The 12889-nt window shown below is 42.2% G+C and overlaps 1 protein-coding gene across 4 annotated transcripts in view; it reads right to left on the bottom strand.

The window, feature by feature from the left end:
• The window catches only part of LOC139364577 (sodium channel protein type 4 subunit alpha B-like), a 64376-nt gene that overhangs the window by 30299 nt on the left and 21188 nt on the right, over positions 1 to 12889 (bottom strand). For 3 of the 4 annotated variants that reach the window (XM_071101432.1, XM_071101430.1, XM_071101431.1), the window contains exons 5-15: positions 8970 to 9059; positions 8646 to 8774; positions 6931 to 7022; positions 6243 to 6539; positions 4366 to 4429; positions 4041 to 4182; positions 3594 to 3806; positions 3099 to 3323; positions 2321 to 2441; positions 1620 to 1858; positions 1256 to 1429 (exon numbers count right to left, since the gene is read on the bottom strand). In XM_071101432.1, the coding sequence (XP_070957533.1) occupies positions 1256 to 1429; positions 1620 to 1858; positions 2321 to 2441; positions 3099 to 3323; positions 3594 to 3806; positions 4041 to 4182; positions 4366 to 4429; positions 6243 to 6539; positions 6931 to 7022; positions 8646 to 8774; positions 8970 to 9059 (1786 nt within the window). The remainder of the gene's footprint in view (positions 1 to 1255; positions 1430 to 1619; positions 1859 to 2320; positions 2442 to 3098; positions 3324 to 3593; positions 3807 to 4040; positions 4183 to 4365; positions 4430 to 6242; positions 6540 to 6930; positions 7023 to 8645; positions 8775 to 8969; positions 9060 to 12889) is intronic. The other variant, XM_071101433.1, reaches the window with a different exon arrangement.

Genomic DNA, 12889 nt, shown 5'->3' with positions numbered 1-12889 from the left:
AGAATTTGTCAGTACGTCCAACCAGCCTCACAACCGCAGACCACGTGTAACCATGCCAGCCCAGGAGCTCAACATCCTTCATTCTTCCTCTGTGAGATAGTCTGAGACCAGCTACCTGGAGAGCTGATTAAACTGAGAAGTATTTCTGTCTGTATGTAATAAAGCCCTTTTGTGGGTAAAACCTCATTCTGATTGGCTGGCCTGGCTCCCCAGTGGGTAGGCCTATGGCCTTCCAGGCCCACCCATGGCTGCGCCCCTGCCCAGTCAATGTGAAATCCATAGATTAGGGCCTAATTAATTTATTTAAATTGAATGATTTCCTTATATGAACTGTAATTCAGTAAAATCATTGAAATTGTTGCATGTTGCATTTATATATATATATATATATTTTTTTTTTTTACAGAAGATTTAAAACATGCAATGAAGCCTCTCAACAACTACATCACATTAGTAATCTAACAGATTCACATCCAGAGCGACACACAGAAGCAACCAGGGTCAACTCCCTGCTCAAGTGCACGTCGAAAACGGGCACCCGAACCAGCGATCCATCAGCAACCAGCCCAAGCTCCCAACCGCCAAGGTCACCAGCCCGTTTATATATTTTTTAGTATATATAAAATAATAAATAAGATGCTTTTTAAAATAAAAAAATGTAACGACAAAGCTGCAAAACATTATCCTAAATATAAACTATCAACTTAGTGAATGCAATTGGTGTTTGATATGAGGGTGTCAATATGTTTACAAAAGATTTTCACACCTATTTATTTGACTATGTCCAATACATAGTGTTTTACTACGTCTTCATTGTAAATGTTGTAGCGTCAAACTGATGGCAGTTGTGAAAAAAAAGGTCAATAGTTGGAAGAGTTGCAGAGTTGACAAAAAATAATGCCATTGTTAATTAGACGCTTCTTTCATTAATTAGGCTCTTTTCTATTCAACCATATAGTCTATCCACTAGACATTCATGGACAGTATGGACACAGATATACAAAATGAGTCATATGAATACATAATATACATGCTATTCAAGTATAAATGACCCAAGTTACCACAGATTGCCATGGATGACCTGCTAATTACCCAAATTACAGAAGAGTCCCGTAACTTTGGTAAATTACCCAGCAGTTTGCAACCCTACTCTTGCAACTATTTTATGAAAATGCTTTGATCTATCGGGATCCATTCTCACTGCACAGTTACACTGAGAGAGTATGTTCTAAACTTTGGGTGGAGTAACTCTCACCAGACGGAAGGAACGGAGCACGGATAGACCTTCGACGTTAGCCAGCCCCAGCTCCACCAGGCTCATTGTCACAATGATGCTGTCGAAGATGTTCCACCCGACCTGGAAGTAGTAGTACGGATCCATGGCGATGAGCTTCAGCACCATCTCTGCTGTGAAGATTCCTGTGAAGACCTGTACAAGAGATGAGAGAGGGGAGCCTCGTGACTTATATTGAAAACTGTGCCATGTGTAGATATGCAGATTCTGCACTGTGAACCTGCATTTTTAACACGATCATTTTGAGCGAGAGATTTCTAAGGTATCCCTGTCATGGCTTCAGAAGAGGTGAAGTGGAAGAGCATCATTAAGGAAGGTAACTTACCAAGTTCCCCACACTCAGCACTTCTTCAAACTCTGGCGTCATGGGGTAGTGCTCCATGGCCATGAACATGGTGTTGAGTACAATGCAGATGGTGATACCCAAGTCCACGAATGGGTCCATCACTATGAAGTACATCCACTTCTTGAAAGTCACCCAGGGCACACAGCAGTTCCATTTCAGGAAGATGTCTGAACACGTGTACCAGCAAGGCGGACAAGGTCTCAGTTCCTCCTCCAAATCTGTTTGGAATGAGGGTAAAGGAGGAGGGTGTTAGTTATTTTGTACACAACCCTTCACGATAAGGATTTTCTTAATGGGTTCATGATTTGTTTTCAACCTTTATTTATTGTTTGCAGCACCTAAAGTTCAAAAATATTATTAAAGTCTATGTAGGTCTTGAAAGGTATTACTTATCTTGAGCACCCAAAGTTAAAACGTGTAAGGCCTTGGGTTGTAGGTCTTATAGCTGAAGAAGCTGACACAATACGCCATCAGTGCATTAGATGGGAAACTTTGATGCTGAAACTCTGCATAACTCATAAAATAATATAAAAGAAGCCCTTGCTCTAACACAGTGGCCAATTGGAACACGGGTATTGGTGGATATCACAGTCCTATACATCACATTCCAGTCCCACACAAGGATTCCTTAGGACATTTCATTTCTCGTATACAGATCCATTGCGATTTGTGACAGTTACCGTCCATGTCATCTTGGCTGTAGACACTGGATGAACTGGGTGTCTTCTTCTGCAGGCCTACTACTTCCAGCTGGTCCTTACTCCCCTTGGGTCCACTGGCCCTCTTCAACACAACAGCAGACTGTAGAACAAAGAGAAACAAAACATACTTATCAATCAGGCGCATAGCAACACACTTAAAAAAATATATCTGTGTTTTACCCCCTTTTTTCTCCCCAATTTCGACCTTGTCTCATCGCTGCAACTCCTCAACGGGATTGGGAGGCGAAGGTCGCGTCATGCGTCCTCCGAAACATGACACGCCAAACCACGCTTCTTAACACTCGCCCGCTTAATCCGGAAGCCGGCCGCACAAATGTGTCGGAGGACCTGACGACCGAGGTCAGCTTGCAGGCACCCGGCCCGCCCCAAGGAGTCGTTAGAGCGCAATGAGCCAAGAAAGCCCCCCCGGCCAAACCCTCCCCTAACCCGGATGACGCTGGGCCAATTATGTGCCGCCCTATGGGACTCCCGATCCCGGCCGGTTGTGATACAGCCCGGGATCGAATACGATACAGTGCCTTAGACACTGCTGTGCCACTCGGGAGGCCAGCAACTCACTTTTTCAGAGCCAAACCGAGCCTCACCAAACCAAACTGTACTGAGTTGGTTACGCATTCATTGATTATGCATTCATCATTGTTCCTGAAACCGCCCTGAAAAGGAAAATGTGAATAAACAATATCCGAGCCAGCGCAGTTTGGTTCAGGTCGGCACATTAGTGAGCCATGCAGCTCACCTCCTGGTCTGTCAGGACCTTGTTGGCGTTGGCACTGATCATGAGGCCTCCATTGGAGTCCTTTATAGCCTCGCTATAAAGGCTGGAGGACGTACACGCCTCATCATCAGCAACCTCTTCATCTGCCTTTTCACCTTTCTCTTTCTTAGATGTTCTACCGGACAGTGACGTCTGACTGCCAGCAATTTCAGCGTGTTCATGGTGTTCATGATGCCTGTCATGTCTCTGTCAGTCAAATAACCAGAATCAAACAAACCAAGGACGAGAACGACCAACATGAGCAATAATCTGCAAATTAACACTTAGTATGATTACTAGGTATTTTTTGAATTCATCAAGTTCGTCAGACATTTGAATTGACTAACGAAATCATTCTCTATCAACCATCATCTGATCAAAGAGTGCAATTTATTGTTTGTTGATTGGATTTATATATAGGGCCCTTTTCTTCCCAGATGCTCAAAGCACTTTACATACATAGTAAGTTGATCACACCTCTTTGACCTCTGCTTCTCTCCTTTCCTTCAGCTGCACCATGATCATGGCATACTCCTCCTCCTTCTCCTTGGCCTCGGCCATGGTGGCCTCGTTCTGCTCGGCATACGCCATGGCCACCACAGCCAGGATCAGGTTGATCAGGTAGAACGAGCCCAGGAAGATCACCACCACAAAGAAAATCATATAGGTTTTCCCTGCTGAGCGAAGAGTCTATGGGTAAGGGGAGGGGGGGGGGGGGGGGGGGGGGGGCGGACGGACAGTTAACTCACCAGGAAACCGAGTGAGTACTCTTTCTGTATCAATATCCCTGATGACACATAAGATTGCAATCTCTCAAATTCAATCCTGGTCTACCGGCTGATGTTACAGATGTACATTTCAAGAAATGTCAGGAGCAAATACAGCTCTATGTCGTTGTCATCGAAGCACATGACGTATACGCACCAGCTGGAATAGATTTTCCCAGAAGTCCTGTGTCATGAGCCGAAATAGGGCAAGGTAAGCCCATCCAAAACTGTCGTAGCTTGTGTATCCATAGTTGGGATTCCCTCCGGCCTTCATACACGTGTATCCTTCAGGGCAATTTCTGTCAAAATGCCAATGAAGTGGCACAACAAATTGAATGGGACTTATGATCTTCAGCATTCAAAGATATGTTATATTTGAACTATGTTGAAATAATTTGCATCATATATTGCATTATCAACAGAGACAAGGCAAGACTATAAAGCTACCCATGTGCTCAACTCTGATATCCCAAAAAACCTACCCAGCATCAGAAGCGTTTCCACAAAGAAGAGGGTCTAACATTCCAGGAAGGAAGTAATGGTTCACTGGGGTAAAACAGAGAAGGGACCTCCATTAGAAAGTGCACCAAGTTGATATACAGTGCATTCGGAAAGTATTCAGCCTCTTTGACTTTTTCCACATTTTGTTAATTAACTTACAGCCTTATTCTAAAATTGATTAAATAGTTTTTTTCCTCATCAATCTACACACAATATCCCATAATGATCAAGCAAAAACAGGTTTTTAGATTTTTTTGCTTATTTATAAAAATGTGCACCAAGTTGATATACAGTGCATTCGGAAAGTATTCAGCCTCTGACTTTTTCCACATTTTGTTAATTAACTTACAGCCTTATTCTAAAATTGATTAAATTGTTTTTTTTCCTCATCAATCTACACACAATATCCCATAATGATCAAGCAAAAACAGGATTTTAGATTTTTTTGCTTATTTATAAAAATGTAAAAAATATATCACATTTACATAAGTATTCAGACCCTTTACTTTGTTGAAGGCCCTTTAGCAGCAATCACAGCCCTGAGTCTACTTGGGTATGATGCTACAAGCTTGGCACACCTGTATTTGGGGAGTTTCTCCCATTCTTCTCTGCAGATCCTCTCAAGCTCTGTCAGGTTGGATGGGCAGCGTTAATGCACAGCTATTTTCAGGTCTCTCCAGAGATGTTCGATCGGGTTCAAGTCCGGGCTCTGGCTGGGCCACTCAAGGACATTCAGAGACTGGTCCCGAAGCCACTCCTGCGTTGTCTTGGCTGTGTGCTTAGGGTCGTTGTTCTGTTGGAAGGTGAACCTTCGCTCCAGTCTGAGGTTCTGAGCACTCTGGAGCAGGTTTTCATCAAGGATCTCTCTGTACTTTGCTCAGTTCATCTCTGCCTCGATTCTGACTAATCTCCCAGTCCCTGCCGCTGAAAAACACCCCCAAAGTATGATGTTGCCACCACCATGCTTCACCGTAGGGATGGTGCCAAGTTTACTCCAGACATGATGCTTGGCATTCAGGCCAAAGAGTTTAATCTTGGTTTCATCAGACCAGAGAATCTTGTTTCTCATGGTCTGACAGTCTTTAGGTGCCCTTTGGCAAACTCCAAGCGGGCTGTCATGTGTCTTCTACTGAGGAGTGGCTTTCGTCTGGCTACTCTAGCATAAAGGCCTGATTGGTGGAGTGCTGCAGAGATGGTTGTCCTTCTTAAAGTTTCTCCCATCTCCACATAGGAACTCTGGAGCTCTGTCAGAGTGATCATCGGGTTCTTGATCACCTCCCTGACCAAAGCTCTTCTCCCCCAATTGCTCAGTTTGGCCGGGCGGCCAGCTCTAGCAAGAGTCTTGGTGATTCCAAACTTCTTCCATTTAAGAATGATGGAGGCCACTGTGTTCTTGGGGACCTTGAATACAGCATAAAGGTTTGGGTACCCTTCCCCAGATCTGTGCCTCGGCACAATCCTGTCTCGGAGCTCTACACACAATTCCTTCGACCTCATGGCTTGGTTTTTGCTCTGACATGCACTGTCAACTGTGGGACCTTATATAGACAGGTGTATGACTTTCCAAATCATGTAATCATGTAATCAAATCATCAGAGCAGCTCACAGATCACTGGACCTGTACATAGCCCATCTGTAAATAGCCCATCCAATTACCTCATCCCCATACTGTATTTCTTATTCAAATGTGTATACTACTTATATAAATATATATACTTATACAGATTTACATACTTATTTAAAACTATCATACAGTAAGTGCCATGATAAATTCCCAATTAATATAATGTAATGGTTCATTAGGCCACTATCAACTCCCCTTCCACACATCAATGTGCCATCAAAAACCTGTCAATACCTTTATCGTCGATGTATGCCTTGAAGTCCCACGTACTGTTGCTGCTGTTTGTGCCATTGTAGTCCATGACGTCATTAAAACCACTGGTGTCGTTGAAGGCCATAGTGATGTTGTCCATGTTGGTAGAGTTTATACGCCATTCCACAGGGGGCCAGTAAACACACTTCTGCTTCAGGTTTCCCATGAACAGTTGAAGGCCGACCAGAGCGAACACAGCCAGGCAGAACACTGTTAGGATCATCACATCGGCCAGCTTCTTCACTGACTGGATCAAAGCGCCCACAATGGTTTTCAGACCTTAAAATAACCCCAAAAAACATTCAAATAATCTGTGATCTGAAAACTATTTGTCGAAGAATGAATAACATATCGTTGAGAATATTTGATTGTGCTTGATATCCTTGTTCTCTGTATGGTGTCATTAATAACCCATGTTTTTATTGTGTAGCTTGCAGAGCATTGTGCTTATAATATAATAATAACAGATGCAATTTAGCAGATGCCTTTTTTCAAGGTGACTTACAGTACAAAACAGTGCGGGAATACAACCCAAAACAACCCTAGGGTTGCTAGCACCACACACTTACCAACTGAGCTACACAGGACCCAAAGCAGGTGTTCAAAAGTAGGTGGTGCAGTAAACAAACACACCCCAGTGGGATTTTGGACCTTCTTATGTGACACGTACCGGGAATTACAGTGATTGTTTTAAGGGCCCGGAGCACACGGAACGTCCTGAGGGCAGACACGTTGCCCAGGTCAACGAACTCGGTGAGGTACCTGCCGAGCACAAAACATGACAACACAACCAGCACATTAGAATAGAGGAGTTGACAGTTGATGTGTCAGTTGAACAAAAAAATCTGTTCAGATTCCTGGACTTTAAATGTACATTGAATTCAATACCATTGGCTCATTTGTTATTCTAACATAGAGGATCAGAGGGTTGCTATGGTAAAATATATGGTTTTAGCGGAGGATATGTTTAGCTCGGGGTAACTGTCCACTTCTAGAGCCAAATGGCAGTGTTATCTGTAAACTGACTGCAGAAGGCAGGCGTGCGACTAGACCAGTAAGACACCACATGGAGATGTAGTTATGAAGTGGCATACGTCATGATGTGGCTGGGACTCACCAGCAAAAGTTTCAATGTTTGAAGAAGGATGACACTTACAAAAATACATTTGAAAGAAACTAGATCACATTGGGCTCCAGAGAAACAAGCTCTGTTTCAGATTTTGATAGCAGGATCCTTAACCCACTTCTATGTACGGTAACTCAAATATTTGTAATCTTATATTTACATGATTGAAACTAGCTGGATGAACTGTATGGTGTTACTTTTCATCGGGGCTCCAAGGCCATATATAGTACAGTCACAGTGCAGCATTTTGGTCCGCCACAGAACTTCAGCCATTTGGTACTGGGACAAACAAAGCCCGGGAAGGAGGTGAGCACCTATAAATAGACCCAGAGTGTGGTGTGTGACCGTCCTTTGCAAGTGGACAAATATTTTCATTCATTTGGGGCTCCATGATAAAGCGAGGCAAGTGGTGTAGAAGGGCATTATGGAGAGAGAAAGGGATGGAGAGATATATTTTATATTTATATTTGTGTCATTTTGCAGACGGTCTTATCCAGAGCGATTTACAATTAGAACTCCTTAGCCAAACAAAATGAAAAGTTAGCTGCTTCAAAGAAAAGGAAATACATGCAAGCTTTTTACTGTTTACAAAAGACTAGTCGATCTGAGTCACAGAGTTCACACTTTTAGCAAACTTCTGACCCTGGACGAGACACGGGGCAGGGAACATGTCCACAATAATGACAGGGAAGTGTCTTGGTGGCAGAGAGTTCCATTTCAGTCCAGTCAATTCAGGAAATGGATTGACATTCCCTTCATGAATTAAACGTTTCCCAATATTTCAACTTTGGTGAATAATGAATTTCACCTCACATTCTGAATTGACTGAGTTGAAATAGGACTCGACCTAAGGTGAGTGCACAGGTGTGAGGATCGAAGGCAGGGGGGACTAGCCCTTTCTAGGTGGTTTTGAGCGAATAAAGTTGTATTCTAGGTGGTTTTGACCAGGTCGTGGACGTGGAAGTCATCATCGTCGTATTTGATATGATAGACAGAGGGTTTAGAGAGGGAGTGAATGGGGAGAGAGAAAGAGTACATGGGGTGGCTGGGGCCCGGGGGGAGGAGAGATAAGGAAGCAGACAAGGCCAGGGTCAAACTCATTAAGCCATTGGAGATGTCCTTTGACCTTCCTGACCTTTGACCTTACTCCTTCACACAGACACACAAAGAAACACAAATACACACACACTCTAACACCTGCCCCCGTGTCTAATGGTACTGCGCTGACGACTGACGGCAATCACTCTCCGAATACTCACGCCATGCTGATCACCATAAAATCCAGCCAGTTCCATGGATCTCGAAGGAATGTGAAATCTCCAACACAGAAGCCTCTGGACAACACTTTAATTGTTGCCTCAAAGGTATAGATACCAGTGAAAACATATCTGTAATACGAAAAAAAAGGGGAAGAGAGCTTTATAAAATAGCTTTTGGTGAAACTTTGTAGTGGTCAAAATGACTCTCAATAATGTTATGACCAACCTTTTAAATAAATACAAAATATCACTGATATTTATATGAACATTTACATGCCCCCACCCTTAAACATTAATAATCTCCTACGTGGGTTTGAAACTTACTCAACAGTTTTACTCCATGCCGGAGGGTCACTCATCGTCATGAACACACAGTTGGACATGATTGTTAACATGATGAACATGCTAAATAATGTACCCATATTAAGGAAATAACATGGCATTATAATGGTATTCAAATCTAATTCTATGGACCAATTTAATTAGTAAATTTTTTAATAACAATTTTTTATTTATTTACATCTTTGATTCATATGAATATAGTAATAGTAGTCGCTAATGGGTGACATACTGGATTGTAAAAATCTTTAATATTACTAAAATCACATTATAAAATCACTACCATTTCCCATCGAATGGCAGCTCCCGAAATTGAAAGCATCTCGAGCTCCTGTTCACCGGACCGGTAGTTTCTGATGCTAAAACTCATTCTAATTAGAACAATTAGGTGTGTTGCAACTGTTGCCAAATAATGACATTAACATATATTGCTAAGGACGTGTGAGTAGGGTGACTTGCCTAGGTCTCAAACCCGAGCCACCAGCGCCAATGACGAACACCCTAACCACTGTCCCAAGAAGGGATATCTCTAAGGCATGTGCTTATTGGGCCAGTATAGTTAGGCCCTGTCCAGAACAAACCCTAACCCCTCCTCCCTACGTAGATCTGAAAGAACTTAATATGCATAAATAATAAGGTGAATCCACTTTGAAGTAAATCTCATCTCTGTTAAAAGTACACCCAAGACAAACTTTCATTGATCCTAGTGATTCCAGAGTATCCTTAAAACAGGTCAATATGCCCCACCGACATCAGACAGCTATGCAGAAAACCCTTACATTTTGAAATAAGTCAATCAAATCAATAATGAGAGAATAGTCAAATTAACTGATAACTGACACAGACATGATGGTGTAGCAGGAATATCTGAATGCCGTGAACCATGAGGTTGTGAGTTCAAATGCCAGGTGTTGAATAATAATTACTGTATACACTGAGTGTACAAAACATTATGGACACCTACTCTTTCCATGACATAGTCTGTCCAGGTGAAAGCTATGATCACTTATTGATGTCACTAGTTAAATCCCCTTCTATCAGTGTAGATTAAGCGGAGGAGACAGGTTAAAGGAGTTTTAAGCCTTGACAATTGCGACATGGATTGTGTATGTGTGCCATTCAGACAGTGAATGGGCAAGACAAAAAATTTAAGTGACTTTGAACAGGATATGGTAGTAGGTGCCAGGCACACCAGCTTGCGTCAAGAACTGCAACCCTGCTGGGTTTTTCACACTCAACAGTTTCCTGTGTGTATCAAGAATGGTCCAGCACCCAACATACATCCAGCCAACTTGACACTGGGACAACTGTGGGAAGCATTGGAGTCAACATGGGCCAGCATCGATGTTGAATGCTTTGGACACCCTGTAGAGCCTATGAATTGAGGCTGTTCTGAGGGCAAAGGGGCATTCCCATGAAATGTGTCTAGAACATTAATATTGTATATACCATGGCATTGTTCAATACTCCTTTCTGGTTGGCTTGAAGGACATTCTAGAGCATTTATTATTTCCCTATAACGCACTGTATATTTGCACGGTAGAATTCAATGGCTATAGTTCATTCTTACATGTTCTATGTTTGAGCTGCTTTTGAAAGCAAAAGTCGAACTGGAAACTGTATTGGTATTGTTGAATTAGATTTTCATAATAATAAGCTAGGACTGATTGTTTGGTTAGCTAAACTAGCAAGTCTGTTCGGTTACCACGCAACAATTGCAGCTATCTAGTTGACTTGCTAGCTACTTCAGTGAATGTTGAACACATTTCTAGTGGCAAATCTGTTCAAATATAGCCAGGGTATAAAAGGGATAATCAACTCGGGGCTCGATGCATTGTCTAGAAAATAATGTAACTCCGTGGAGTATGTTTTGTGGAACATTGATGGAAAATTCTCCCAACCCTCAGAAAACTGGACACTCAAACACTATGGGAACCTTAAGGGTAACATTTCAAAAACAGTCTTTCTCCCTAGTATTGTAAACTGGGATGAAAATCAAAAATATCTATGATAAGTACAAAGGCATCCCCCTTCCCCACTTCAGCCAATTAGATCACGTCTCTCTGTTCCTACTCCCTGACCTACAAGCAGCAACTCAAGAGGGAGATACTAACACAGAGAATGGTGGGGCGCTGGACAGCGGAGGCAGACTCAATGCTGCAGGACTGTTTTGAGAATGCTGATTAGAATATATTCAAAGATTCATCCACTCAGGACTCTTCCACTGACATTGAGGAATATACACTGCCTACACAGTCAAGGGTTTTTCTTGATTTTTTACTATTTTCTACATTGTAGAATAATAGTGAAGACATCAAAACTATTAAATAACACATATGGAATCATGTAGTAACCAAAAAGGTGTTAAACAAATCAAATTATATTTTATATTTGAGATTCTTCAAATAGCCACCCTTTGCCTTGATGACAACTTTGCACACTCTTGACATTCTCTCAACCAGCTTTATGAGATAGTCACCTGGAACGCATTTCAATTAACAGGTGTGCCTTCTTAAAAGTTAATTTGAGGAATTTCTTTCCTTCTTAATGTGTTTGAGCAATCAGTTGTGTTGGGACAAAGTAGGGAGGTATACAGAAGATAGCCCTATTTGGTAAAAGTTCATATTATGGCAAGAAAAGCTCAAATAAGCAAAGATAAATTACAGTCCATCATTGCTTTAAGACATGAAGGTCACTCAATCCAGAAAATGTAAACAACTTTGAACGTTTCTTCAAGTGCAGTCGCAAAAACCACCAAGCACTATGATGAACTGGCTCTCATGAAGACCGCCACAGGAATGGAAGACCCAGAGTTACCTCTGGCGAAGATGATAAGTTCATTAGAGTTACCAGCCTCAGAAATTGCAGCCCAAATAAATGCTTCACAGAGTTCAAGTAACAGACACATCTCAACATCAACTGTTCAAAGGAGACTGCGTGAATCAGGCATTCATGGTCAAATTGCTGCAAAGAAACCACTACTAAAAGACACCAATAAGAAGAAGAGACTTGCTTGGGCCTAGAAACACGAGCAATGGACATTAGACCAGTGGAAATCTGTCCTTTCGTCTGGGGTCAAAATCTGAGATTCTTTGTTCCAATTTATGTGTCTTTGTGAGATGTGGTGTGGGTTTATGAATGATCTCCGCATATATATATATTTCCCACCGTAAAGCATGGAGGAGGAGGTGTGATGGTGTGGGGGTGCTTTGCTTGTGACACTCTCTTTGATTTATTTAGAATTCAAGCACTTAACCAGCATGACTACCACAGCATTCTGCAGCGATATGCCATCCCATCTGGTTTGGGCTTAGTGGGACTATCATTTGTTTTTCAACAGGACAATGAGCCAACACACCTCCAGGCTGTGTAGGGGCAATTTTATCAAGAAGGAGAGTGATGGAGTGCTGCATCAGGTGACCTAGCCTCCTCAATCCCCCGCCCTCAGAGTGAAGGAAAAGCAGCCAAAAAGTGCTCAGCATATGTGGGAACTCCTTCAAGACTGTTGGAAAAGCATTCCAGGTGAAGCTGGTTGAGAGAATGCCAAGAGTGTGTAAAGCTGTCATCAAGGCAAAGGGTGGCTATTTGAAGAATCTCAAATACTTTTGATGTCGTCAGTATTATTCTACAATGTAGAAAATAGTAAAAATAAAGAAAAAACATTGAATGAGTAGGTGTTTTAAAACTTTTGACCGGTAGTGTACATCGTCAGTCACAGGCTTCATTTGGAAATGTGTTGATGATGTTGTACCCACAGTAACAATCCGGACATACCCAAACCAAAAACCCTGGATGAACAGAGATATCTGTACCATGCTGAGTGTCCGTACTGCAGAATTCAATGTCAGCAGAAAAAACCCAGATGACTTGGTGGCTTGAAGATAAGAGCTCTGCAAATCCATTAG

Source organism: Oncorhynchus clarkii, chromosome 13 (genome assembly GCF_045791955.1).
Source record: "Oncorhynchus clarkii lewisi isolate Uvic-CL-2024 chromosome 13, UVic_Ocla_1.0, whole genome shotgun sequence".
Lineage (NCBI taxonomy): Eukaryota > Metazoa > Chordata > Actinopteri > Salmoniformes > Salmonidae > Oncorhynchus > Oncorhynchus clarkii.
Note: the sequence above shows the minus strand (reverse complement) of the source record. Positions and strands in the feature narration are given on the sequence as shown.